This window comes from Panthera tigris, chromosome E2 (assembly GCF_018350195.1).
Source record: "Panthera tigris isolate Pti1 chromosome E2, P.tigris_Pti1_mat1.1, whole genome shotgun sequence".
NCBI lineage: Eukaryota > Metazoa > Chordata > Mammalia > Carnivora > Felidae > Panthera > Panthera tigris.
The window spans coordinates 15,599,749-15,627,173 of record NC_056674.1 but is presented as its reverse complement, the minus strand read 5'-3'; the positions used below and the strand labels follow the sequence as shown (position 1 = coordinate 15,627,173).

At 53.8% G+C, this 27,425-nt stretch overlaps 1 protein-coding gene across 14 annotated transcripts; it reads left to right on the top strand.

Annotated features, from left to right (window-relative positions):
• The first annotated feature begins 214 nt into the window (after positions 1 to 214).
• CATSPERG (cation channel sperm associated auxiliary subunit gamma) lies at positions 215 to 26,473 on the top strand. Of its 14 annotated transcripts, none has more exons than XM_042968663.1 (29): positions 215 to 347; positions 1,754 to 2,037; positions 2,125 to 2,178; positions 5,677 to 5,821; positions 6,077 to 6,203; positions 6,387 to 6,459; positions 7,599 to 7,754; positions 10,150 to 10,321; positions 12,071 to 12,208; positions 13,227 to 13,286; positions 13,484 to 13,603; positions 14,126 to 14,176; positions 14,281 to 14,410; positions 14,921 to 15,032; positions 16,002 to 16,160; positions 16,252 to 16,364; positions 17,115 to 17,328; positions 17,636 to 17,695; positions 17,778 to 17,976; positions 18,079 to 18,200; positions 18,325 to 18,405; positions 18,496 to 18,552; positions 23,509 to 23,665; positions 23,869 to 23,932; positions 24,088 to 24,183; positions 24,483 to 24,572; positions 25,594 to 25,686; positions 25,776 to 25,875; positions 25,958 to 26,473. In XM_042968663.1, exons 2-29 carry the CDS (start codon positions 1,783 to 1,785, stop codon positions 26,234 to 26,236), a joined length of 3,477 nt encoding a protein of 1,158 aa, XP_042824597.1. In that variant the 5' UTR covers positions 215 to 347; positions 1,754 to 1,782; the 3' UTR covers positions 26,237 to 26,473. The 14 variants fall into 14 exon arrangements, 13 of the variants coding, with proteins under 13 accessions (XP_042824597.1, XP_042824598.1, XP_042824600.1 ...); XM_042968655.1 differs by lacking the exon at positions 215 to 347 and adding an exon at positions 484 to 1,221; XM_042968658.1 differs by lacking the exon at positions 215 to 347 and adding an exon at positions 487 to 798.
• The last annotated feature ends 952 nt before the right edge of the window (positions 26,474 to 27,425 follow it).

The following is a 27,425-nucleotide window of genomic DNA, read 5'->3' as shown; positions in this document are numbered from 1 at the left end:
AGGAGAATTTTTTACACAAAAGCCCGATTGCGCAGAGGACGAGTAAGGGCTACCAGAACAACCAGCGGGAGCTCCCTGAGGACCTACCTATCACAAACTCTTGTCTCTAGCACCCTCAGCCCCCCAAGCCTCGTGCACCAGGGTATTGAGCCCAGCTCTCACCGCGCCACCAAGTCGCAGGCGCCGGTTGGGACAAGCGTTACCGTGGAGACAGGCGCGTGGGGCCGACAGGTCTCGGGAAAGGCGGAAGTAGGTTGTGGAAGTGTGGGCGGCCATTTTGAAACCGGGCAAGAGGGGCGGGACTGGAGCGGCCAAGTGACGGTTGACCGGTTTTAACTAAGTGACTGGTACCGCGGGGCGGGGAGAAGAGGGAGGTGCCTGGGGCCACCCCAGGGAGGGATGCGGGGGGCGGGGGGCGGAGAGAAGGGGAGGGAGGGGGGAGGCGAGAAGGGGAGAGGCAAAGCAAGGGGAGGGGAGTCCAGGGACCCAGCATCGGAGGGGAGGGGAGGGGCGGAGAAAGGGCGGGGCGACGAGCAAGGAAAGGCTAAGCCCAGAAGCGGAGAGATGAGTAGGGGCGAAGCTGCAAGAGGCGGGGCGTAGAGCCGGTCGCTGTCCAGGGCATGGAAAAGTGTCGTGAAAAGAGAGAGTGGGGTGAAAAGGTGTCGCGTCTCGGGGGGAAGGTGAGGATAGAGAAAGTGCTGACCGACAAGGTAGCGCCGGAGTGGAAGGAGAAAAAGGTGCAGGGCGAGGAGAAGGCGCGGGGCGAAGGGAAGGCCAGTGGCGAGAAGAGATCCCAAGGCAAAGAGAGGGTATCTAAGGGGGATGGGCGTGGTTTTAAGAGGGGGCGGGGCGAGGGGCAGGCTCGAGAAGAACAGCTCTCCAAGGACCAGGGGAAAGGGCGGGTCGATAAGGAACGGGTCGAAGAGCTAGGATGGGTCGAGGAACAGGGGCGGGACAAGGCGGGGAAGCAGAGGGAGGAGCAAACTCCAGGAGAGAGAAAGGGGCGGGGACAGGGAAAGGGGCGGGGCGTGGGGAAGGTCTGGGCCGAGGATCCAGAGAAGGGAGAGGCTAGATACAGGACTCGGTACCAGGGTAGGGCCCGGGCCAGGAGAAAGGGGAGATGCGAAGAGATGGGGGGGGGCGGGGCAAAAAGTGGGGGCGAAACCAGGTGCAAGTGCAAGTGCAGGTGCACGACCAGAGGGAGCAGCAGGACTGGAGAAAGTAGGTGGGGCACAGACAAAGTCAGAAACAGTAACCGAGACCCGGTGAAGAGTAGGGGCCAGATGCAGAGCAGAGGCGGAGCAAAGAACAACTACAGGGAGAGGTTAAGGGGTGAAGCGAGGAGGCGAGGCGAAACCAGGAGCAGGGGCGTGTCCAGGAGCAACAGTAGAGGAGGGACCTGGACTAATAGTAGAGGTGGGATCCAGAATAGGAGCAGATACAGCACCTTGGTCAGGGGCGAAGTCTGGAGTAGAAGCGGAGCAGGAAGCAAGTGCAGGGGCGGGGCCAGAAGCAAGATCAGGGGCGGAGCCAGAAGTAAGAGCAGGGGCGGGGCCAGAAGCAAGAGCAGGGGAGGGGCCAGGAGCAAGAGCACGGGTGGGACCAGGAGAAAGAGCAGGGGTGGGGCCAGAAGTCTGAGCAGAGGTGGGGCCAGGAGCAAGCGCCAGGGGAAGCTCAGGAGCGAGGTAGCATCTCAGAAGACGGCTTTCCGGCGCAGTCTTGCTGGCGGGTGTTGACCCCCCCCATTCTCCAGGTTGGAGCCACGTTGCGCGCTGCCCCGCGATGTACCCTGCTGGCCCTGCGTGGCCGAAACTCCGAGTCCTGCGGGCGCTGTGGGCACTACTGGCGGTGCTATTGGCACCGTGGAGGCTGTGGGCGAAGGAGGATATCCAGGAGTGTATCTGGCACGTTGTTCTGATCAAGTTCGAGGCGGTAGGCGAGGAAGGCAGGAGCGACCGCTTTTTTGATCTAGAGCCCCTGGAGAGCCTGGACAGTGTGTTCAGCCTGCTGGTGGATGCACCCACCGACCAGAACGAGGTGAGGGGACTGGGGTCAGGTGAATGGGAGAGGTCATGGATCCGCACCCCACTGGGCTCTGGACATTTGCCCAACCTCTTCTTGCAGAAATACCTGGGCTTCCCATACTACCTAAAGATCAACTACTCCTGCGGTGGAGAGGTGAGTGCAGCAGAGGTGAACTCATTCTGTGTGGGCTCAGTTTCCCCAATCTGTAACATTTTAATAGTGGTGGCACCACCAGACCCTGGGGACCCTAAGGATTCAAGAAGATTCCCAGTATCCCACCAGACACATAGTAGGTGCTCAAGTAAGGTTGGTTTTTTTTTGCCATTAAAAAAATCGAGATGTAACTCACATAAATTCAACAGTTAAAGTGTGCAATTTAGTAGTTTTTAGCATATTAACAAAGTTGTGCAACCATTACCATTATCTAATTCCAGAACACATTCATCACCCTAAAAAGAAACCCTGTACTCCTTTCCTCCAGCTTCTGGAGACCACTAATCTCCTTTCTGTTCCTATGAATTTACTTATTCTGGACACTAAATGTCAACGGAGTTGTACAATAGGTAGCCTTTTGTATCTGGCTTCTTTCACTCGCATGTTTTCAAGTCTCATCCATGCTGTAGCATATATCAGTATTTCCTTTCTATGGCTGAGTAATATTTCATTGTAAGGACGTGCTACGTTTTGTTTATCCATTAATCGATAGATATCTGAGTTATCTACCTTTTTGGCAATTATGAATAATGCTGTTATAAAGATGTGTGTACAAGTTTTTGTGTGGACATATGTTTTCAGTTCTCTTGCTGGGTCAAATGTTAACTGTTTCACTTCTGAGGAACTGCCTGATTGTTTTCCAAAGCCCCTGCACCATTTTACATTGCCATCAGCAACGTATGAGGGTTCCAGTCTCTCTAAATCTTCACCAACACTTGTTCATCTTTTGGTTATAGCCAAAAGATGTGGGTGTGAGGGGGTATCTCATTGCGGTTTTGATTTGCATTTCCCTCATAACTACTGATGTTGAACATCTTTTCCTATGCTCACTGGCCACTTCTCTATCTTCTTTGGAGAAATATCTATTCAAATTCGGTGCCACCCTGGGTTATTTGTCTTTTTATTGTCGAATCGTAAACTTTCTCTATGTATTATGGATACTAGTTCCTTATCAGATGTATGATTTGTAAACATTTTGTCACATTGTGTGGGTTGCCTTTTTACTTTCTTGATGGTGTCCTTTAAAGAACAAAGGTTTTATGTTTATTGAGGTAAAATTCACATACCATAAGATGGCACCAAAGTTTTTGACCTTGATGAAGTCCTATTTATCAGTATTTTCTTTTGTTGTTTGTGCTTTTGGTGCTGTCTAAGGCTATGCCTGGGTCATGAAGATTTACTCGCGTGTTCTAAGAGTCTTTTCATTTTAGCTCTTACATTTGAGTCTCTGACCCATTTTGAGTTACTTTTTGTGTATGGTGTGAGGTAGGGGTCCAACTTTTGCATGAATATCCAGTTATCCCACTACCATATGTATAAATGAATTGTCTTGGCACCCTTGTCAGAAGTCACTTGACCGTAACTGTAAAGGTTTACTTCTGGGTATAATTCTGTTCCATTGCTCTGTATGCCTGTCCATATATCAGTATCACGTAGTCTTGATTACTGTAGGTTTGTAGTAAGTTTTCAGATCAGGAGGTTTGAGTCCTCCAACTTTGTTGTTCTTTTCCAAGATTGTTTTGGCCCAAGTAAGCTTTTTGTGGACAGTGGAGGGTTGTGGCCTAGAAGCGAAGTTTTGGTGGCAGCAGGCCGGGGTTTGAATCTGCCATTGACTTAACATTTCCTTGGAGGAAGTGTAGCATGATAGTTAATACTGTGGGCTCCAGAGCTAGGCTGCCCATGTTCAAATCCCAGCTCTGCGACCTAATAACTGTGTGATCTCTGGCAAATTCCTTACTTCTCTGTACCAAAGTTCCCTCGTCCTTAACAAGGATGCAATAATGATCATACCCACTCGACAAAATGATTAAATATGTGACAGCCACTGAGCGCAGTGCCTGGTTCATAGAAAGGGCTCCGTGAATGCTAGCAACAAGTTTGTAGAGTGTGACCCCGGGCAGACAGTTTTACTCCACGAATCTTCTCTCCTTATCTGTAAAAGTGTGATAATAATACTTTTCTCTGGCCATTCAACACCTTCAATGAGTCAGATTCTTTTTTTTTTTTTTAAACAACATGGGGGATATAATGATTAACAACATGGCTAGATTTTTCTTATGGATTCAGGCTACCAGGGAAGCGATCGGCAAATAAATACATAAGATAATTTCTGGAGAGTCATCAGGGTGAAGAAGAAAATAAAATGTCCTATGTTAGAAAGGAGGGTGTTACAGGGTGGTTGGAGAAGGTCTCTGAAGAGGCTTGAACAGAGACCTGAGTGATGAAAAGGACGACCATGCGGAGACTTGGGGGAAATATCCCAGGTCAGGGGAATGGCTAGTGCGATGGCCCCGAAGAAGGACAGAGGCTGCTGTGTGTGAGGAGTCATGAGTGAGGGGACAGTGGGAGGAGGTGGGGCAGGGAGGTGATGAGGGCCTTGTGAATCACAGGGAGGGCTCTGCTTCCACTCTGAGTGAGATGGAGCCCGTGAGGAGGTTCTGAGCAAAGGAGGGCCCGATGGGACTCCAGTGTTCCCAGGCTCCCTCCTGCTATGTGGGGGTGGGTGGGCAGGGCAGGGGCAGGGAGACAGTGAGGAGGCTGACTCAGGGTCTAGGCAGGAGTTGAGGGTGGACAGGACCAGGGTCACTGCCGACAGGAGATCCCTGCCTCACCAGCACCTGCTACCCTGTGGTTGAAAAACTCGGAGATAGGGCCGGGACAGGTACCGTTGGCAGGGTTGACAGGGCCCTGGCCGAGGCATTCCTCGGGATAAAGGGCTGTGCAAAGGCGGCTGGACCCATTAAGTCTCTCTCCCTGGTCTCATAGGCCACCCCCCGCTCACAGCGTCTTGAATGCACCTTTTTCTTGGGGCTGCCTCCAAGCCTTTGTTCATGCTGTTCCACACACCTGGCACACCCTTCTCCTTCTGTCCTTTCTTCTGCACCCTAAGCCCTGACTGCCTTTCTCCACCCAGCAAGGGTCCTGGCATTTCCAAGAGCTGGCCCTGACTGTCTCCTTCCCCTCCTCCCCCGTTCCTTTCTGTGTAACTGCCCCATCCCCCCTCACCCACAGGCCCCGGCCGCCAAACCTGGTGGGGATGGCAGAGTCAGATTTCTACATGGGGCTAAAGCCTCAAGGGTGGGACTGGGACCCCTGGAGTGAGGGAGGCTCATTCCCACTTTCTCATTTGTGCACATCCCATGCCGCCATTCTCTGAGTGTTTCCTACATCCATGTCCTGTCTGAGGATGATGGCCCTGGCCTCACCTCCTCCAGGAACACCTACTGACTCCCTTCACAGCCCCTGGCCCCTCTGCCTGTCTCCTAGCCTGGTCTGTCACCTCCCCAGCACACGGCCTACACCTTGTTCTCCGACCTTCCCATGGTGGAGACTGTTCTCCCACCCAGTCCCAGAAGATGGGCTGCTAAAGGTGGGCTCAAGGCAGGGGTACCCAGAACCTCTCTTAAAGACACATTTGTGGGGCCACCTTGCCCTCAGTCCTCCGAGGCCCAGGTCCGCAAAGGCCACCTGACAGGGCTGAAGCCCTTGGTGCTGGTGACCTTCCAGTCCCCAGTCAACTTCCATCGCTGGAAGATAGAGCAGCTACAGATCCAGATGGAGGCAGCCCCCTTCCGCAGCAAAGGTGAGCCTGGAGGGCACCCGGCGGGGCCGTGGCCTGGCAAGGGTGTGGGGAGCTTGCCGGGGGCCTCAGCGGGAGGCTGATGTCATCAGAGGGGCCCGTGGCCTGGCGGGAGCATGGAGGTTTTAGGGGGCCGCGGTGGGGTCTGTGACCTGGAGCAGGGACACGAGGAGTTACAGGGAGATCCCAGTGGTCTGCGGCCTTGGTGGGGGGCCACTGGGAGGCCCGGCAGCCTCAGTGCCCACTTCCTGCCAGCAGAGCGGTGCAACGCAGAGGAAGTGTGTGCCATGAGCTGGTACACGCCCATGCCCATCAAGAACGGCAGTGTGGTCATGTACGTGGATGTCCGCAGCAATGGCCTGGGGCCCTTCGTTCAAAATAAAAGGTGCCCTTTCCCAGGTCCAGGGCAGCGGGTAGACTCTGCGAGGGTCCTCCTAATCTCCAGATCCCCGAAGAAGCCAGGAGGAGACCAAAGGGAGGGAGTAGGGTAGGGAGGTGTTTGTGAGCTATGGCAGGAGCCCCTGAAACCGGAACCCTCACCTGTGCCCTGCCCCACCCCTGCTGCCAGGTTTCACGTGAACATCAACGGCTTCTTGCAGAAACAGCAAGATAACACCCTCCAATTCACTGTGGGAAACGAGGTGAGGGGCGCAGGTGGTAGAGAAACGTGGTAGAAAACGTGGGTTAAAGACAGCAGGCTGGGGCCCCAATTACTTCCCACACAAGCGGGAGACCCCACTTACAGAGTGCTCACTCTATGCCCGGCCCCCGGTGGAGGGCTCCACTGAATACGCAATCACCTTCGGTCTTCGCAATGACTCCGGGAGGGAAGGTACTCTCACAGACCCATTTTCGAGAGGAGAAAACTGAGGCCCCAAAGGGATGGAGCCATTTGCCCACAGTCTGTCAGCACATGGAAGGAGACTTGAAACTGTGTCTGCCTGTCTCCTGCACCCATAGTCTTTTTATTTTTTATTTTTTTAACGTTTATTTTTGAGAGTGACAGAGTGTGAATGGGGGGTGGGGGGGAGCAGAGAGAGAGGGAGACACAGAATCTGAAGCAGGCTCCAGGCTCTGAGCCGTCAGCAGCGAGTTGGATGCGCGGCTTGAACTCACACGCTGGGAGATCATGACCTGAGCAGAAGTCTGACACTTAACCAACTGAACTACCCAGGCGCCCCTCCTGCATCCGTAGTCTTGATCATGGTGCATTCATCCATTCATTCATTCAGCAGTTCATTCGGTGAACACAGAGACCCAGATAGAGCTGAAATTCTAGGGGGAGAGACAGACACCATATAGTAAACATGAAATCAAGTAAATTCCAGAGTAGATGAGAAGGTCGTAAGTGCTCTGGAGAGCGTTCAGAGGCAAGGGGATTAGGTCTGTGCAGGAAAGGATCGCACGGTTAATGGAATGGTCAAGAAAGGCACAACTGAGAAGGTGGACATTTGAGTAAAGCCTCGGAGGAAGAGAGGAAGGAAGCACGTAGATAGTTGGGGGAGAGCATTTCATATACGGGGAACAGCCAGGGCAAAGGCTCAGAGGTGAGCGTGTGCCCGGTGAGCCTGTGAAGCAGTGAGGAGGCCCACGTGGCTGGGAGAGAGCGAGCCAGGGGGAGAGCGGTGGTGGATGGCGTCAGGGAGGTGACAGGGACAAATCGTGTGGGGCCTCATGGGTCAGGTGAGGACTTTGGCTTTTACCCTAAATGAGATGGAGCCATGGAGGGTAGGGGGAGTGTTGAGCAGCCCTCCCGCCCCCCTCCCCCCTCCCCCGGCAGATCTTCAATCTGATACCCCGGTACTTCATCAATGTCCCGTCGAGGCCCCTGTGGCACACCGTGAACCAGACACCTGTGCTCATCCTGGGTGGCATTCCCGATGAGAAGTCCGTCCTGCTGACCGACACCAGCTTCACGGACTTCTTTCTCGTGGAGGTGAGTGGTGCAGGGAAGGCGCTGGGCTGGGGCTTCTTGAAGGGTGCTGGGCCTCAGCCCTTCAAGAGTGGGCCCCGGAGCTGTGGAAAGAGTCCCTGAAGCCATAGCAGCTCCCACGAGAGGCAGAGAGCGTGAAGGGAAGACACAAGCCTCTGCAGCCAGACCCTCTGGCTCCAGATCCTGGCTCGGCTCCCCGCTGGCTGTGTGACCCTGGGCCAAGTGATCTCACGTACCCAAGCTTCGGATTCCCCCTCTGCAAAATGCAAACGGTATTTCTGTTTTGTCTCATGGGATCACTGTAAGGATGGTTCACGTCAGTCGGACACAGAACGAGTACTTTGCCAAAACCGAACAACAATGCCATTGTAATACCCAACAAAATCAGCTATAACCCTTTCATACCTTCTAGCAGGGTCTTACTTAGTCCGTTCTCGCCAGCTACCTAAAAATATCTCAAAGTTTTTATCCGAATCTAGTTGACACACAATGTCACGTTAGTTTCAGATGTACAGCATAGCGACTCGACGTGTTTCTACATGTGCTGTGCTCACCGCAAGGGTACCCGCCGTCTGTCCCCACCCGACACTCTTTGGGTATCATTGGTTGACTATGTTCCCTATGCTGTTCCTTTCATTCCTGTGACGTAGTCATGCCCTAACTGGAAGCCTGTGTCTCCTCCTCCCCTTCTCCCCACCCCTCTCCCCTCTGGCAACCACCGATTTGTTCTCGGTGTTTACAGGCATCATTCTGCTTTTTGTTCGTCTGTTTTATTTTTGAGATTCCACATGTAAGTGAAATCGTAGGGTGTTTGTCTTTTTCTGTCTGACTTATTTCACTAGCGTCATGCCCTCTAGGTCCATCCATGTTGTCACAAGTGGCGAGGTCTCATCTTTTTATGGCTGCGTGAGATTTCACGCGCATATGCGTGTGTGTGTGTGTGTACCACATCTTCCTTATCTGTTCATCTATGAACGGAGCCAGACTTCTTCCATACCTTGGCTATAGTAAATAATGCTACAATAAAACATAGGGTGCGTATATTTTTTCAAGTTAGTGGTTTCATTTTCTCTGGGTAAACAGTAGGCAAATTACTGGATCATAGGCTAGTCCTGTTTTTCATTCTTGGGGGGACCTCCATACTGTCTTCCACAGTGGCCGCACCCTTGTGGTTTGGATTGGCATTTTCCCGACGGCGAGCGATGGTGAGCACCTTCTCATGTGTCTGGCCGTTGTGTGTCGTCTAAAAACATCTTTTGAGAGTCGGTTTGTTGTTGGTTTGTTGTTGGTTTGTTTGGAGCAAGTGTTTGAACCAACACCCTGCATTTGGTTAAGGCTCTTGTACTCTTCTCACCTGTACGCCTGCATCCCGCTCCACCCGCTTCCCCTCATCGACCACCTTCTTTTCAAGCAGTGAAAGCACCAGGGCTTTCATCCTATGGGATCTGGCCGCTGGCTTCTTCATGGAGTGGATCCACTTGCTCCTCTGGCCCCTGTGTGGCTCAGGCTGCCGTAAATAACAACACCGCAGACCGTGGGGCTTAAACAAGAACTTCTATTCTCACCGTTCCGGAGGCTTGGAAGTCCAAGATCAAGGTGCCAGGAGAGGCCTCTCTCCGGCTGGCAGCAAGTGCTTATATGGCTCTTATGCCATCTTATATTGCTCTGTGCCCACGAGAGCAACGAGAGAGATCTCTGGTGTCTCTCCCTCTTCTCATGAGGAGACCAGTCCCAGAGGATTAGGAGCCCACCCTCGTGACCTCAGTGAACCTTAGCTATCTCCTTCATGGCGGGGTTAGAAATTGGGAGTGGGGACACAGTTCGGTCCATTAACGCCCCATATAGTTTTTGCCCGGAAACTGGTGTGGGGCTCTAGAAGCGTGATGGATTTTAGTTCAGCCTTTTGGGCAACGACGCTCCACTGGTGGTGCTTTCCCACCGTTAGTGAGCATCGCTCGTGCTAGCGATTGGTCAGTGAGCTCAGATAGCGTCAGCCCGGCAGCCAGCCGTGTTCAAGGTAAAATAGGGCTGTTTCAGATGTGCCCCGAGCCAAGCATGCGATCTTTGGGATTCACATAGGTGCAACCCCGACTGTGACCTGGGGGACTGAGGTTGTTTTGCACCGTTGAGTGTGTTGTGCACTGCCAAACTCTGGGGAGAAACACAGAGTCCCAATTGGCTCTGTCCTGGGTCACCTGCTTTCCTTCCCCTTGTCAGGGAAGCTCGGCCACAAGGTACTACTTGACGGTGAGCAGGGAAGGAGCCCTGGGGGCAGGTGTCTGTGTCCTTCCCAGGCAGTTTTCAGAGCAGCTGTGTCCCCTGAAGGCAGGCCGTGGGGGGGGTGGGGGGAGCCGAGGCAGGCCTGCTCACCGCTGACTCTGACTCCGCTCCCCCACAGTTGAACATTGACAGTTGCTGGGTAGGCTCCTTCTACTGCCCTCAGGCCAGTTTCACTGCCACCATCTATGACGCCATCGCCACCGAGAGCACTCTCTTCATTCGGCAGAACCAGCTCGTCTACTACTTTACGGGCACCTATGTCACCCTCCACGAGAGCAACCAAGGCAGTGGTGAGGGGGTCCCTGGCATCTCAGGAAAGGGGTCCTGCCTGTGGGAGTCCCAGGGAGGGCGCCTCAGGGAACCCACCCACTGGATGCCCCCGGGACTGGAATTGCGTGGGTGGGGAGGGGGGCGTTGGAAGGACTTTCCAAGGTCCTTAATGGTCACCACCCACCCTATATGGCTTTTTTCTACCCTCTATATGCTGGTGTGAGGCTTTCCTCTGGACCTGTGAGCGAGCAGAGGGTAGAGGGAGGTGTGAGAGGGAAAGAAGGGAGCAGAGAGAGAGCGAGAGACATGTGCGTGCACACACACTCACACACACACACAGAGTGTCAGAAAGGCAGAGAAAGAAATGCAAGAGAGATGCATAGCAAAAGAGAAGTTGGGGAGGTGCCTGGGTGGCTCAGTCAATTAAATGTCTCACTTCAGCTCAGGTCATTATCTCACGGTTCATGAGTTCGAGCCCCTCGTTGGGCTCTCTGCTGTCAGCACAGAGTCCACTTGAGGTCCTCTGTCTCCCTCTCTCTCTGCCCTTACCCCGCTTGTGCTCTCTCTTTGTCTCTCTCTCAAAATAAATAAGTAAACTTAAAAGGTTAAAAGAAATTTGGGGGATGGGAGAGAGGCCGGGAGGGTCAGAAAGGCAGAGAGAAAGTAGGACGGGCAATTGCAGAGGAAAAGCCTGAAGGAGACTGATCACGAGGAAAAAGAGAGAGACTTGATTCAGCCTTATCTTTTATTTATTTATTTTTAACGTTGATTTATTTTTGAGAGAGAGAAGAGAGACAGAGTGTGAGCGGGGGAGGGGCAGAGAGAGAGGGGGACACAGAATCCGAGCACAGCCTTATCTTTTAAATGATACCCAAACCCTTCTAGTTCTTCTCAGCTTTCCCCCTATTAAGTGAGAGATGTCATTTTATAGGGTTACAGAAACTCGTATTATAACCTGCATTTCATTAGTTAAGGCCCGTTCCCAACAGCTTCATTTTTCTCCCTCTCTCACTTAGGACATTGACAGTAGGACGAACCAAATTAAAATGGACTTAAGTCAAAGAAAGGGGTGCTGGGGCTCCTGGGTGGCTCAGTCCGTTATATGTCTGACTTGATCTCAGCTCAGGTCTTGATCTCACACTTGTGAGTTCAAGCCCTGCGTTGTGCTCCCTGGTGGGCATGAAGCCTACTGAAAGAAAGAAGAAAGAAAAGAAAGAAAGAAAGAAAGAAAGAAAGAAAGAAAGAAAGAAAGAAAGAAAGAAAGAAAGAAAGAAAGAAAAAGGAAGGAAGGAAGGAAGGAAGGAAGGAAGGAAGAAGAGGGTGTTTTTGGCTTAGATAGGTGCACTTGATTTCAGGTACAATTGGATCTAGGTGCTCACTGTAGCTTAAACAGGCCCCTCCTTGTGGTAGCCTTGGTGATTGCCCCCCTCCACCTAGCAACTGTGGCCTTCTATCCTTTCAGGGGCTCCAGGAAAGAGCATCTCTTTGTTAGTGGTTGCAAGCCAGGACTGTCTCTGATTTGTCCGGCATGGTCACATGCTCAGTTGAACCCACTGCTCTGGCCAGGGGAATACGAGGGCGGGGTTAGACTAACCTATACGTCGTGGACAGAGTACGAGCAAGAGGGATTTACTCAAAGGTACTGGGCCCTATGCCAGGGGCCCCTCAGACACCGCACGGAATAGCCATTAAGGCCGTGGACATACGGATGAGGGTCGGGTCCCAGGTCTATAGACATGGGTCTGAGGTTCCGTGCTGGCCCCACACAGGGAGCTGGGTTCGTGTGTTGGCCAACGAGTGCATCAAGAAGCTGTGCCCTGTACATGCCCATGGCAATGGCTCAGAGTACATCATGGCCTTAACCACTGGCAAGCGGGAAGGCTACGTCCACTTTGGGACCATCACAGGTAAGGGTTGGGGCCTCTGGCGGCCCAAGAGACCACTCCATACCCTGGCATCTGTGAGAATTCCAGCGTCTGGCGCTCATCCCTCACCAGGCGCCCTCAGGAGGGGTCCCAGGCTGGAGGTTGTCCCTGTGAGTGGGAATGGGTTCATGCATTTACAGGGGTGGGACTTGGGTGTGTTACATATCTTTCATGACGTGTGTGGCTTCAAAGGACAGAAGCCCAAGCCAAAAATCGTCTAGGCATAAAGAATTTGCAGACTTAAATAAGCGAAAAGACTAGAGTCCAACTTCCGGCATAGCTAGATCCAGGGGCTCCCAGGGTATGTCATCAGGATTCTATCTCTTGGCAAGGTAGCGTAGCACAGCGATTATAGCACAAGTCTGGGGAGAGATCGCTTGAACGCACCCGACCCAAGTCACCTGTGGCTTTGGACAGGTGACTTAACCTCTCTTTTTGGTCTCGTTTTCCTCATCTGCAAAATGGGGCTAAGGATTATATTGGCACCTGCCTCATTGGGTTGATGAAAGATTAAATAAGTTGGCGTGTGTAAAGGTCTTAGAACAGTGTTAGGGACATGGTGGCTGCTCTAAAAGGGTTTATTATTATGAACCCTGAGATTTGGCCTCATTCTCAGGTAGCTACCCCTCTCCTGGGGGCTAAAGATGGTCCCAGGAGCTTGGGGCTCACACGTCCCCGTCCCCGCAGGTGGAGTCACCCCAAAAGAATGAAAGCAGCCTCTTCCATTAGCTCTAGCAGGAATCCAGGGTGCACTCTGATTGGCCCATTCTGGGTGTGTGCCCGGACCTGAGCCAGTGACTGTGGCCAGAGACAGACCTACTCTGGTAGGTCAGGTGTGAGCGAGGGACAGGTCAGGGTGAGACCCGCCCCCCTGAAACCCCAAGGACTAAAGGGGACGGAGGCACCGGCACCAGGCCACCCTGGACGGTTGGAGACCTGGCGCGGTGGGATGCCAGATGGGCTGGGAAGGGCCTGAGCACCGCCCTGCCCTGCTCCGCAGATGGCCGCGTGTCCTTCGAGTTGCTGCCCCGGCAGCGGTCTGTGTGCGAAGGGTTACAAGGTACCTAGCTCCCAGAGACCTCTGCGGCGGGCGGGGGTGGGGATCAAGGGTGTGGCAGAGCAGGGAAGGGGGGGAGAGGTCCGTGTGAAGAACGGTGTCTTGGGAGGGGTGGGGAGTCACAGGGACGGGGTGAGGGTTACGGAGACCAGGGAGGGGGCGGGTCCGGGGCTGCTCTGAGCCCGCCCCCTCCTACCCAGTTGTGAACTGCTCCATAATTTGGGCCGTGTTCATTGCTGGAGACTACAATCTACTGCTGCTCGTGCAGATGGAAGACCCCACCACCAGGAAGTATTTCCAGGTGGTCAGCTACGACCTGGGTAATCGGGATGCTGTTGGGGGGCTGAGTGGGAAGGGCCAGAAGCCCAGATTGTGAACCTCCTGCCGGTCTGTGGGGTCCGTGCTAAGGCAGACAGCGGGACCCGGGTAAGGGGTAGTGGTGGAGCACAGACCCGGTGGGATGGAGAAACAGAGGAAACCAATGTGACTGGAACAGAGGGAGACTAGGGAGGGCGGGAGATTGGAGACGGGAGCAGAAGTCAAACCTGAAAGGGCCCAGTGGCTCACAATAAGGAGATGTAATTTTATTTTACCTGAACAGAGAATAGGGCTGCCATGTACAGTTGTGCAGGCTGCACACTGTACTCTCCAGCCAAGAAGTCACAGGAGGCAAGTCCTGTGCCCTGACATATGCATTTAAAGAAAACTTAAGGGCTAACAGGCCCAGATGAGAAGCCACTGGAGGGCTTTTGGGAAGGGGTGGGAGGCTGGTGACTTGCCCAGTTTCAGGTTTTGAAAGCTCAGAGCCTCAGGAGGTTTTGCCGTGTTCTCCCCGGTTGCAGTCAGTAATTACCTGGCCATCCTCTACACCATCCCGGAATTCATCCCTGACGGTAGGAGGGGAAGGCAGGGGGGTCTGAAAAGTGGATGAGGGCCGGGAGGGACCTGGATGGCCCTCCCCTCACTGCTGTGTCCACTCTGCCTCTCCCCCGGCCAGCTAGGGGCCTGGAGTTTCTGATGCTCCTAGGGACAGAGTCTCATACCACCTTCCTGATGGTACCCAAGGGCATGTTCTACAACCAGTATAGCAACCTGCTGTATATCTGGGGCAACTTCCTCCTGCAGAGGTACGAGGCCGGACGTATTCTGCCTTCTCAGCCCCATTAGGGCGGGGGTCCTTTCTGGAGCCATCAAGCTGTCAGAGCATGCCTAAATTCAGAAGTTACCAGGATTGGCATGGGGGAAACACAGGCTGCGGGGATGGTTAGGGCTAGGATGGGGAAGCTGATATTTTAAAGACCTGAGAGGCCTTTCTTAAATGAAAGCTGATGTTAAGGACCCAAGCTGTGTGAAAGGCACTGTCTGGGGGAAAGGTTCGGACACGTTGCACCCCTCAGGAACTTAGGGGCTGTTGGCAAACCGCTGGATGGGCCAATTGCTCCTGTCTCCAGATGGGCGGGTCACCCAGAGGCTGGGGAGCAGGACCCGGAATCCCAGGCTTCCTTGCGTGTTCTCCTAAGGCTGGCAGAGAGCTGAGTAAACAGTTCTCGGGTCATGTTAGGCCTGGAGTTGGGGGAAGCAGATATCCTCCAGGGGCCTCGCCTGGGTGTCCCTCGTTCCCATCTCTGCCCCCGCAGCTATAACTATGAAAACTTCATCTACCTGGCGGACTTCCCCAAGGAGCAGTCCATTAAGTACCTGGTCAACTCGTTCCGTGGGGACATGGCTATTGTCACAGAGACTGAGGAGGTGGGGTACCCTGCTCCTCTCCCCAAACCCCAGCGGTCTCCCTTCTCCCTCTGTCAGGGGAAAAGGGTTCAGGGGAGGAAGTGTCCTCAGGGATCCCGCGGAAGGGCAGCTGAGGACCCTGGAACTCAAAGAGAAGTGGTGTTTTCTTCCAAAGTCTTTCAGCAGAGTTAAAGACTCAGAGTCCTGATCTGATTTCCACAGAGGGCCCTCTTTCTTTCCATCATGTGGTTCATTTCATAAATATTGAGTGCCCACTGTATGCCTGACCCAGCGCCAAGGATACAGTGGTGACTGGGTCAGCCGTGGACTTGCCCTCAAGGGTCACAGGCCAACTGGGAAGACAGTGTTTCCCAGAAAGTAACGATTCAGGGGAGGCAGGGCTGCAGTGGGGAAGATAGTATCTCAGGACAGATGTTCAGAAAGGGGGTGGGGCCCAGCTTCCAATTCAATCTGTGTGTGTGTGTGTGTGTGTGTGTGTGTGTGTGTACCAAGGAGGGCTTCAAAGAGGAGGCTGCGTGGAGGAGGGACATCCTTAAGGTTGGACGGACTCCTCCAGGCCGAGTCTCAGAAGGGGATGAGGTCTAGAGTCAAATGTGTTGGGGGGGTGGGTATCAGTGCGGAGATGGGAAACTGAGGCCAAGGGGATGGTGGGTCCCTGGAGGGTGCAGAATGAGGAGAAAATAGGGCTTGCCCCTAGGAACCCTGGCCTGCAGAGGTGTATACATTAGGAATGCTTCAGTTTCAAGCCATAGCCACTCCAGCCAACGAAACGTTGGAGACAGTTATGGCGAGCGGGGGCTGGAAGCAGGGGTGGCTGGGTTGTGGGAAGTCGAGATGGCATTATAGAGAGAAGGTGTGCGCGCTTACCTGGCCTCACCCCCAGAGAATGGGGCCACCACGCTGGGCGGAGAGGTGGGGCCAGAGGTCCCCGCGGCCCTCACACATACCCACCTGGCTGTCGCACCCCAGATCTGGTACCTCCTGGAAGGCAGCTACCGGATGTACAAGCTGTTCCCATCCAGGGGCTGGGAGGTGCACATCAACCTACAGGTGATGCACCAGTCCTCCGTCTACACCCCCAATGAGACCATGGTCACCCTCTTCTACGAAGACACCAAGCTGTACCAGGTGCCAGGTGGGGGGGGGCACGTGGGAACATGGGGGAGCCTCAGGGCGGCTGGCTGACACCAGCTCACCCGGCCCTGCCTTCCTGCCGCAGCTAGTGTATCTGATGAAAAACCAGCAGGGCCAGCTTGTCAAGAGACATGTGCCCGTGGAGCAGCTCTTGATGTACCAGCAGCTCAGTAATCACTACTTCTTTAAGCGGCAAGGGTGAGAAGACACTGGACCCCAGAGCTGGGTGCGGCCCACACAGAGCCCCTATTCCAGGAGAGAGAGGGAGCCACCCCCAGGGCTGTGACGGGGGAGCTTAGGGTCGCTGGAGGCTCCAAGGAGGGGCCTGACTGAGACTGAGGGCGGTGGGAGCATCAGGGAGAGCTTCAAGGAGGAAGAGGTACAGGAGCTGTGAGCTAGAGGGTGAGGAAGAGTTAGCCAGGGGACACGATGGGGAAGGGGTTCCAGGCAGGAGGAGCCACATGGGCAAAGGCCCTGAGGAGGAAAGGAGGTTGGGCGTTCAAGACTGAGAGAAAGTACAGTGCAGACAGAGTGCAGTGCTGGTGGCAGGGTGGACAAGGTGAGCCTGGTGGTCACAGGGAGGGTCCTGGGGAGCCATGATGGGACTAAAAGGAGGGACTGCATGGCCAGATGCAACTGCATTCAATAATGATCTATCTGGTCACCTGAGAGGAGCCCGGGAGGCCGCTGGGAAAGGGGTCAGGGAGAAAGGAGGTGGAAGAAGGCTTGAGTTGGGAATGGGGAGGAGGTCTAGGAGAAGGTCCAGAACGCCCGCCTGAGGGACCCAGGGACGTCCCGGAGAATTTGTCCAGGGGCACCGGGGGCTGAGGCTGAGCAGGAGGGTCAGGGCCGGATTAGACCCGGATGGCAGCGCAGAGATGGGAGGCGGACCTGGGGGGGCTCGCGGAAAAGTCAGTCGCCCCCCCCCCCGTGCCCCCCGCCACCCAGGAGCCACCTGACGCTCTCCTTCACCAACTTCTGTCCGTTCTCGGTGATGCGCCTGCGGGACCTGCCCAACCCGCAAGTCTACTCGCGCCAGGAGCGCTACCAGGCGCGTCCGCCGCGCGTCGTGGAGCCCTCGGGCTTCCACAACGAGAACTCGCTCGCAGTCTACCAGGGGCTCGTCTATTACCTGCTCTGTCTGCACTCCGAGTACCACAAGGTGGACGCCTGGCGGGGGCCGGGTGTGGTCCGAGGCGGGGTGAGGAGGCTTAGAAAGCAAGGGCTGCGTGGCTCGAGAACGGCTGTGGAGGCCGGAACCGCCTGGGGGAGTCTGAGGCTAAGGGGGCAGGGGGAGCGGGCGAGCAGGGCCTCGGAGAAGCGGCTTTAGGAGTGTGGCTGCGGCGTTGGACGTAGGGCTCGGGGGCAGGCCAGGGGCTGTGAGCTTCGGCTTTGGGTTAGCGGCCGGCATGCCGCCGGCCTGGGGCCGCCTCCGCTGCCCCCGCTCACGGTGCCCGTCGTCCCCGCAGCCGTACGCCGACCGGGTGCACGACTCCACCTGGAGCTGGTCGAACAAGAAACAGGACCGGGTGCGTGGAGAGGGCTGGGAGTCGGGGGTGGGGGCGGTGTCCGCCGTCGGGGTCCGATTTTGCCCCACATCCGGTCCACCAGGATTACTACTTCTATCTGGCGAGCAACTCGCAGAGCCCGGGGAACGTGTACATTGACATGGCCAGCTACGAGAAGATCTACGACCTCAAGGCCGACTACGAGCTGCCCGAGCGCATCTTCCTGGACAAGGGCACCAGCTACGTCTTCTCCGTCTTCCTGAGGGTCGGGGGGCAGTCGCTGGAGTTCACACCCGAGCGCGGTCTGTGGCGGAGGCCGGAGTGGAGCTCGAGGGGCGGGGTCTGCGAGCCCGGGGCGGGGTCTGGGGGCGGGGCGAGGCCCTAACCCCTCCCGGTGCTTGCAGTGCTCACCTCCGAAGAGCTGAAGAGCACAGTGGATCTGGGCGTGGTGCTGGCCGACCCGGGCTGCATAGAGGCGGTGGTGAAACAGAAGTTCCTCATTAACCGCAACTCGGTGCTTTTCCGGGTGAGACTACGCGGGGAGGGCGTGCCGGGGTGGGGGCGGAGCGACCGGCGCTGGGCACCTTTCGAACCGTCCCCGGGTCCTCAGGCAGGGTTGTTGACGCCTTCATTTCTGCCCCCAACCCCAGGTTACGCTCAGTGATAAAAGGTCTTGCTTTGACCAGGGCCTTAGTGGACATCACCTCTTGGAGACCTCCATGTTGCTCAAGGTTCGGTCCAAGTCTGGAGGGGAGGGATACGGGAGGAGGGAAAAGACCGAGCCCGCGGAGCCCACCATCATCACCGGCTCTTACCCACAGGTGGCGGGCGCGGTCGGACATTGCTTCCAGAACACACACCAGGGACCCCGCATGCAAGTATTGGACTTTGGGAGTACTGGGCCCTGTGCTAGGAGAGAAGGGATTGGGTCGAGACCCAACAGGACTGATTCTGAGTCTCCCCTGGGAAATCCCACTAATGCACTCATAATTTCTTCCTTTTCGTTCATTCACCCACCCACACATCCACTCACTCTTTTCATCCACTCATGTTTGCAGAAAGGGCTGCCTTTGTGGTTGTATAGATTGCACCCAGGCTTGTATTTTCCTTCTAATATTTTTCTGCAGGGGGCAATAAAGCATCTGCGACACAGGACTTTTGTTCCCAAATGGCACAAAGGAGTCATGTGAGCCAGCTTGGCCCTTCTTTCCCATGTGACTCTTCATTTCCCCACTCACATGTGCGTTCTTCACTCCATGGGGTCCTTAGTTCCTCACTTGCTCACACATGCAGTGTCCCTTTTGCACAGAGACAGACACTGAGGCTCAGAGATGTGCAAACATCTGCTCAGAGTAACCCAAGGAGCTAGTAAGTGGTAAAGGAGGGACCTCACCCAGATGCTTGTTCTCACCCACTTCCTTGCCCACTCACCAGCAGACAGACTTGCTGCTCCTCCCTCCTGGCTTGGTATATGGCCCAGAACAGTAAAATGGGGGTTGTAGGGGTGCCTGGGTGGCCCAGCCAGTTACGCATCCAACTCTTTTTTATTTTAATTTTTTTAATGTTTATTATTTGAGAGAGAGAGAGACAGAGCATGGGCAGGGGAGGGGCAGAGAGAGAGGGAGACCCAGAATCTGAAGCAGGCTCCAGGCGCTGAGCTGCCAGCACAGAGCCCAACGTGGGGCTCGAACCCACAGACCGCGAGATCATGACCTGAGCATCCAACTCTTGATTGCCGCTCAGGTCAGGACTCACAGTTTGTGAGTTTGAGCCCCACCTCAGGCTCCGTGCTGACAGCTCAGAGCTTACTTGGGATTCTCTCTCTCCTTCTCTCTCTGCCCCTGCCATGCTCATGCTCTCTCTCTCTCAAAATAAAGAAATAAACTTTAAAAAATTTAATAATGAAAAAAAGGTTGTAATAGCCCCCAACTCCTTTGCAGGGAGGGAGGAGAGCAGGGAGGAGTGGCTGACCACAGCATCCAATAAGTGTTTCCTGATATCCTTAGTGATATGCATTATTTTCCTCTTTATCATAACCCCAGAAGGTCAAAGTTAAGGTCCTTATTTTTGACCCAACAGATTCCTTCTGGGAATCTAATCTGTAACATACTGTTACAGAAAAAGGTTGGAAACAACCTAAATGTCCACTAATAGGGAAGCGGTTAAATAAATCAGGGTGCATCCATGCAATGGAAAACTATGCAGCTGTAAAAAAAAAAGTTGGGGGGGCAGGGGAACAAAGATCTCCATATACTGATATGGAATAGTCTCCAAAACATATTTTATTCTTTTTTTATGTTTTATTTATTTTTGAGAGAGAGAGAGAGAGACAGCGAGCACAAGCAGGGGAGGGGCAGAGAGTGGGGGGACAGAGGATCCGAAGCGTTCTTTGCTAACAGCAGTGAGCTGGATGCGGGGCTCGAACTCACACACCATGAGATCGTGACCTGAACTGAAGTCCGATGCTCAACCAACTGAGCCACCCAGCCACCCAAAGTGTTTTTAGTCTTAAGAGAAAAAAGCAGGGTACAGAACAGTTTGTATAAACCATTAGCATGGAGGAGGTTAATTGAGAGCATATATTCACACTGGCTTTTATTTGCATGAAGAAAGTGGGAAAATAAATGAGAAAGTCCTTATAGTGGTTTGCTCCCCTGGGGATGGAGGAGAGGTAGGACAGTTGGGGAACAGGAATGGAAGTGAAACTTTTCACTGTGTGTGTGTGTGTGTGTGTGTATCCATGTGACCATGTTACCCATCTAAAAATTAAAGTTTAAAGAAAACCTATCAGTACTTTTTTTTAACAGAATATTTATTATTTATTTTGAGAGAGAGAGAGGGAAGAGAGAGAATCCCAAGCAGGCTCTGCACTATCAGCATGGAGCCCAACGAGGGGCTCGAACTCATTAACCGTGAGGTCATGAGCTGAGCCAAAACCAAGAGTCAGCCGCTTTCAACCTACTGAGCCAGCCAGGCCCTCCAGAGGGTGTGTATTTGGAAGTCTTGGAGCCTCTCCCTGGCTCCCAGTGCTGGGGAAAAAAATGGAGACTGAAGCTAATTGATGAACCGTGGCTCCCTGATCTGTAAATATGTTGGACGAAGGAAAGAACAAATTAATTTGCACATAATAGGTGCTCAATCGGGGCGCCTGGGTGGCTCAGTCGGTTAAGCATCCGACTTCGGCTCAGGTCATGATCTCAGGTCATGATCTCATGGCTCATGAGTTCGAGCCTCACGTTGGGCTCTGTGCTGACGGCTCAGAGCCCGGAGCCTGCTTCGGATTCTGTGTCTCCCTCTCTCTCTGCCCCTCCCCCACTCGTGCTCTGTCTCTCTCTCAAAAATAAATAAACAAAAAAAAATAGGTGCTCAATCAAATTTGGCTGGATGAATAAAGGCTGGGAGCTATCTCTCAGCAGGCCCCAGAGATGGGCCTCCCTCCATGGGGGAACAGGCTGGCCTCAAGGGGGTAGACTGGGAATAGATTTCACTTGGTGCACACAGAGCTTATGCATTCCTTCCGCTGGTGCTGGCTGAGTGCCCACCACATGCCAGCATTGTTTTAGGTGCTGGAATTAGAGCCGTGAACAAAACAGAATTCCCGGCGTTGTGAAGCTCGTGTTCTGGCGAGGGAAAGTGTATGTGTTTCCCGGGGCTGCCGTAACAAATTACCACAAGTTGGAGTGCTTATTCTGTCCCAGTTCTGGAGGCCAGAAGTGTGAAATGAGGGTTGGTTTCCTCTGGAGGTTCCAAGGGAGTCTCTGTTTGCATGGCCTCTCTCCTAGCTTCTGGTGGCTGTTGGCAATCCTTGGCTTCTAGATACATCACTTCCCTCTCTGCCTCTGTCTTCACAAGGCATTTTCCTTGTGTGCCTGCATCCAAATTTCCTCCTTCTTCTTCTTCTCTTTTTTTTAACTTTTTGAAAAAGTTTATTCATTTCTTTTGAGAGAGAGAGAGAGAGTGTGTGTGTGTGTGTGTGTGTGTGTGTGCGCGCGCGCGTGCACGTGTGTGGGAGGGGCAAAAGTCGAGGGAGAGACAGAACCCTGAGCAGGTTCCCCACTGTCAGGGCAGAGTCCAACATGGAGCTCGAGCTCACAAACCGAGAGATCATGACTTGAGCTGAGATCAAGAGTTGGAGGCTTACCTGACTGAGCCACCCAGGCGCCCCTAAATTTCCCTCTTCTTACAAGGATGCTGATCTTTGGATTAGGGCCCAGCCTAATCTGATGTAACCTCATCTTAACTTGATTACACCTGTAAAGACCCTATCCCAAATTAGGCCACCCTGGCAAGCACCAGATCAGGAGTTCAACATATCTTTTTGGGACACACAGTTCAACCCACAGCAGAGAGCCAGACAATAAGGAAGAGAAACAAAAGATATTGTGTGCCAGAGGTGACGAATGGTTAGGGGGAAACAAGTGGGCAGGGAGCATGGGGGAGATTAGCATTTTGTGTGGGTTTTTTTTTGTTTTGTTTTTTTTTTTAATTTTTTTTTAACGTTTATTTATTTTTGAGACAGAGAGAGACAGAGAATGAACGGGGGAGGGTCAGAGAGAGAGAGAGAGAGACAGAATCTGAAACAGGCTCCAGGCTCTGAGCGGTCAGCACAGAGCCCGATGTGGGGCTCAAACCCACAAATGGTGAGATCATGACCTGAGCTGAAACCACGCAGGCGCCCCTATTAAAACTTAAAAAAAAAATTTTTTTTAACGTTTATTTTTGAGACAGAGACAGAGCATGAACAGGGGAGGGGCAGAGAGAGAGGGAGACACAGAATCTGAAACAGGCTCCAGGCTCTGAGCGGTCAGCACAGAGCCTGACGTGGGGCTTGAACTCACGGACCGCGAGATCATGACCTGAGCCGAAGTTGGCCGCTTAACCGACTGAGCCACCCAGCCGCCCAGGAGATTAGCATTTTGGACGTCTGGATGGTATAAGGGTGAGAGAGAGAGAGAGAGGTTTCTAGGACAAGATTTTAGCCTGAACATGGAGGGATGAGGTACCATTAACAAAGATGGGTTGTGGATAAACTGAATCTGAGATGCCCATTAGACCTCCCAGTGAGTGAGTGGCTGAGAGCGGTAAAATCTTGGGCCCAGGCCTAGCATGGGAAGTGCTGCTTCCTCTATGGCCACCAACCCCTCTCCAGTCACTGTCAAGCCCAGGCCACAGTCTTTGGATACCCATGTCCCTTTGGCGCTTGGATAGAACCCTTGGACCCTACCACCGAAATGGGCCAGAGGCTGTTCATTCTGAAGACAACGTCATAGGAATTCCCTGACCCCTGACCCCCATCCTGGGCTCCGCTTCCCTCATATATCCCAGGCTCCTCCCCATTCTCTTTTATGAGAATTCAGGCCCAACCTGAGCCCGGTGCAGACCGCCTAGGGGTTGGCCGCTCCACAGGTATGGGTGTTAGCGGTTTTGCGTGTCTTTTGCTGGAGGCCGCAGGAACCAACCTGTCTCAGTTCCCATTCCGTCTCTACCATCACAGGCCTAGCTTTGGGTGAGGAATAAATGGCTTGACCTCTCTGTGCCTCACTTTTGCCATCTCTGAAATGGAGATATTAATACTCTACCATGCCAGGCTTGTTTTGAGGGTTAAATTTGAGTTCGAAGTGCTGGGAACATCACCCGGTGCCTTGTACACAGTAAGAACTACATAAACTTTTGCAGTTATTAGAGTATTGTTTTAATAATAATAACGATCAAATGGCAATGATGAGGGTGAGCCTGGCAGGAAGTGGTCCTGTGGGGGGGGAAGGGTGTCCTCCCCGTCCAGCCCCCCCCCCCCACCGGTCCCCCCTCCCCAGGACCGTTCTGCTCCCACTTAGGGCAACTTGATGGTCCCAGTGCTTATCGGCTGCCCTCCGGGCAAGCGCCTGGCCTTCGACATCACCTACACCCTGCAGTACAATCGTCTGCAGAACAAACACTACTTTGACTGCGTGAGGGTGGACCCCGAGATGCCCTGCTTCCTCTTTCGTGATGGTGCGTGTCCAGTCCCCTCGCCTCATTTGTTCACTGTCCTCTGTCCCCAGCACTCGGCCGCCTTCCCTCACTGCTTGCTCACCTCCTCACTCCTCCTCCGCTCCTCCCCTTGGTCCTCTCCTCTCTCCTTCCTCCCCTCCATCCTGCACTTCTCTGGCCAAAAGCTAATTTCTTCGCCTCCTGGTCTCCCTCCGACCCCACAGTCTTCTACCCTTTCTTCTTGATCCAAGACTTGGTGACGGGAGATTCGGGCAGTTTTCAGGGCAGGTAAAGACATAGCCAAGCCAGCGACTGACGGGCGTTGTGAGGGGGGGGGGGGGGGTGTGTGGGAGTGGGTAGGGGGACAGAGTGCGGGCTGGATGGTAGAGGTGACGCAGGACTCCGGACACCGAAGCCAGTCCCCGCACCTCTTGACCTGGCAGCTATGTGCTGAAGGTGGTAGGCGGCGGGCCCACCCTGGACACCATCAGGGAATACAGCGAGGAGGAGATTTACCGCTTCAACAGCCCCTTGGACAAGTAATTCCTGTGGGCCCGGGCCCATAACCGCCCTCCTCCTGCAGACCTCTCTTGCTTCCCAGCCACAGACCTCACCCTTGCTGCAAGCACCACCTACCTCGGTGTCTGGGGCCCTGCCCCAGGAGCAGGCTCCTATGCTTGTCCCGCCCACCCCACTTCGTGAGGCCCCGCCCCCCTGAGGCTCCCCCTACCCCTTCCCTCCACCGCTTACAGAGCCAGCCTCTCTCTGCACCTGCGGGGAGACGGGGCTCCCCTCTCCCCGCCCCCCTCCCCAACTAAGGTTACACGGTCCTGCACAGGACTCACAGCCTCATCTGGACCACCAAGAACACAACGACCACCAAGGACTCGGCCTTTAACATCATGTCCCATCAGAGTTTGGGCATCGAGTGAGTCCACGGCCTGGCTGCTGGTCCCTTTATCCCCCACCTGCCCAGAATCTGCCTGGGCTATGCATCCCTTCTGCCTCTGGGAGATCTTTTGAGCCTCAAGCCCGGCTGACCGTCTTCGTGTTCCTCAAATGGGGTTGACTGTCTGCAGTGCTGGGCCCTCTTACTCTTTCTTCAGGCCTTAGTTCAGATGTCCCTTCATGGGAGGTGGGAGGCTTTTCTGACCATTCTGAATGGGGTATTGGCTCCCACGTCCTCCTGTATTTCCCCCTTCTCACCCTCACGTCTCTGCTTGTGCCTGCCCCATCTGAACCTGACCCCTCTCGGCTGTCACTGTGTCTGGTGTGGTCTGTCTCCCTCATAGGTCCAGGTCCTGATAAGACTAAACAGTATCTGTTGAATGAAACAATGAGCAAATTCATTCATTCAGTCACGGTAGGGATTTATTGGGATTTGAATGGCGGTCATGATGAATGAAGAAAACAATGGAGGAACAGATTAGTATATAGGGACTCAAAAACGATTTTTGATTCAGTGAAAGGAAGAAAATGGTGCCATGAGCAAACGAGGGAAGCGAATGAATGAGTGGAGCAACAACTTTCCCCTAGTCAGTATTCAACTTGCATTTATCGAATAAATGAATAAAGGAAAGAATAAATGAATGGAGATGTGACTTTGTGCCCAGTAGGCACTCAAGGTATATTTGTGGGATGAAGGAATGAGAGCAGCAAGGAATAAACGAGGACTTGGCACATGATAGATACGCAACCCATACACTAATGGAGGAATCACAGACGGAGACGTTAAGACAGGAGGAAATGAGTGAGTCAACAGCCTGTCACGTGGTAGGCACGGAGTCAGTCTTATTGGATGAACGAATGAAGGAGTGAATCAAGGAAGAAGGAATGAGATCGCACCTCTCTAGTGCTCACCCAGAGTTTGTGGGCTGGAGGGAGAAATCAGAGGTTGGCATGTGCTAAGCATGACTTGTGTCGCATGTTGCCTGAACTCGGGTCCCCAGGTGGCTGTGTCTGGAGAACTCCCCATGCTACGACGCCGTTCCCCATACGATCTTCGCCCCTGAGTTCTTCTTCAAGGTGCTGGTGAGCAACAGGTGAGCCAGGCATGTGTCCCAGGGAGACTTGGGGGCTTCCTATGGGGTGCCCGACTCCTCCCCCAGGCCTGAGCCCCATACCCCCTCAGAGGCGTGGACAAGAGCACATACTGTGACTACCAGCTCATCTTCCTGCTGCACATCCACGGTCTGCCACTCAGTGCCAAGCGGGCCTTCTTCATCCTCATGGTGAGTGGCTGCGAGGAGCTGCCCTGCTGGGGGAATGGGGCTCTGAGGCCGCCCAGCCAAGCCTGTCGTGCGGCGTCCGCAGGTGTCATCCAGCGTGTTCATCGGTCTGGTGACCCTCTACATCATCTTCTGCCTCCTGTTGCCTGTTATGGTGAAGGCCTGGAACAGCCTCCGCTGGAAGATCAACAACATCATCATGTCAGAGTCCTACTACACCTACACTTCTAGAAATTGCAGTGGGACATCTGAGACCAGATCCACGGTCAGCTCCAGAGCCAGCTCCAGTGACAGTTCCAAAGTGGCAGAGGCGAACCAGCGTGCACCTGAGCAGACCTGGAAGAAGAAGCCGTTGGTTACCTGAGCCACTTGCCTGCCCCCATCTCCACCCGTGCTCTTCCCTCACTTCCTGGGCCACCTTGGAAATGCATCTATCACCCATCCCAGGCCCTTTTTTGTTTTGCGTCAATTTCCACTTCTTCAGACCTAAATCCTCGTTTCAGGATTAGCCGTGGGCTTGTAAGGACTCACGTTCAGTTAGTTTGTACCACACAGCCATATAGGTCATTAAAGTCAAAATCCTTCTGGGCCACCTGGTAAACGGCGGCTTCTGTGTGTGCCTGTCGACTCCGCCCCTCCTCGGGAGGCCCGCAACCTCCCTACCCTCCAGCAAGGTCTTCTGTGACCTTGGCGTGTTGCCATGGCTTGCATATGTTCTGATTGTTCAGTGCCCGGGTTTAGTGCCGGTCATTTAATCTTTTGAATTCCAATCTCTGTTTAGTGTCTAGCTTAAGGAGGGCACTCTGGAGAGGTTAGGATTTTTGATTTAGTTGCAAGTAGCAAAAATTTCACTCAGATGGCCTACATAGAAATGGTAATTTATGGGTTTTAATAATATAGGTTTCAGGTCAGTTTGATGTCAGTTCAATGTCTATAGGACTCTGGTTCCATTTCTCTGTAGCTTTCCCTGACCTTCCCTTCTCTGAGTATGGTCTCTAACCTCAGGCTCGCCCCCCTCACAGTCTGAGGCTGCACATCCGCATATTTTATTGTCCAGAGGAAGAAGGGGGTGGAGCCCATCATTCCTAGGCAAGTCCCAGTCAGTCACTCAGATTGGATGGGGGTGGGTCCTGAGCTTACCACTTTACTACTCACGCTGCCAGAGGTTTAAGCCAATTGGAGCCCACCCCTGGAGCTGAGGGCAGTCCCACCCTAACCTCTTGATTAAGTGTGAGGAAGGACAGTCCTTGTAAGGAAAATGCGCTATCAAGAAGGGAAAAGACCAAAAGGCAAAACACCAAAAGCCAAAAAACCCAAGAAAACAACTGCACCTTGTACTCTACCCCCTGTCCACCTAACAAGCTCAACGTCAGCTTCCCCAGAGATCTTGGGTGAAGTGACTATGGAGGCTCTCTGACCATACCCCTCTACTCCCCTGTCTGGGAGTAGAGGCCCAGGGGACGCATATTCTGAGGGGCATTAGGGCAGACAGCTGGACCAGCTTGTCCGTGGTGAGATAGCATAGCTCCAGAGCAGGCAAGGCCACTGAGGTC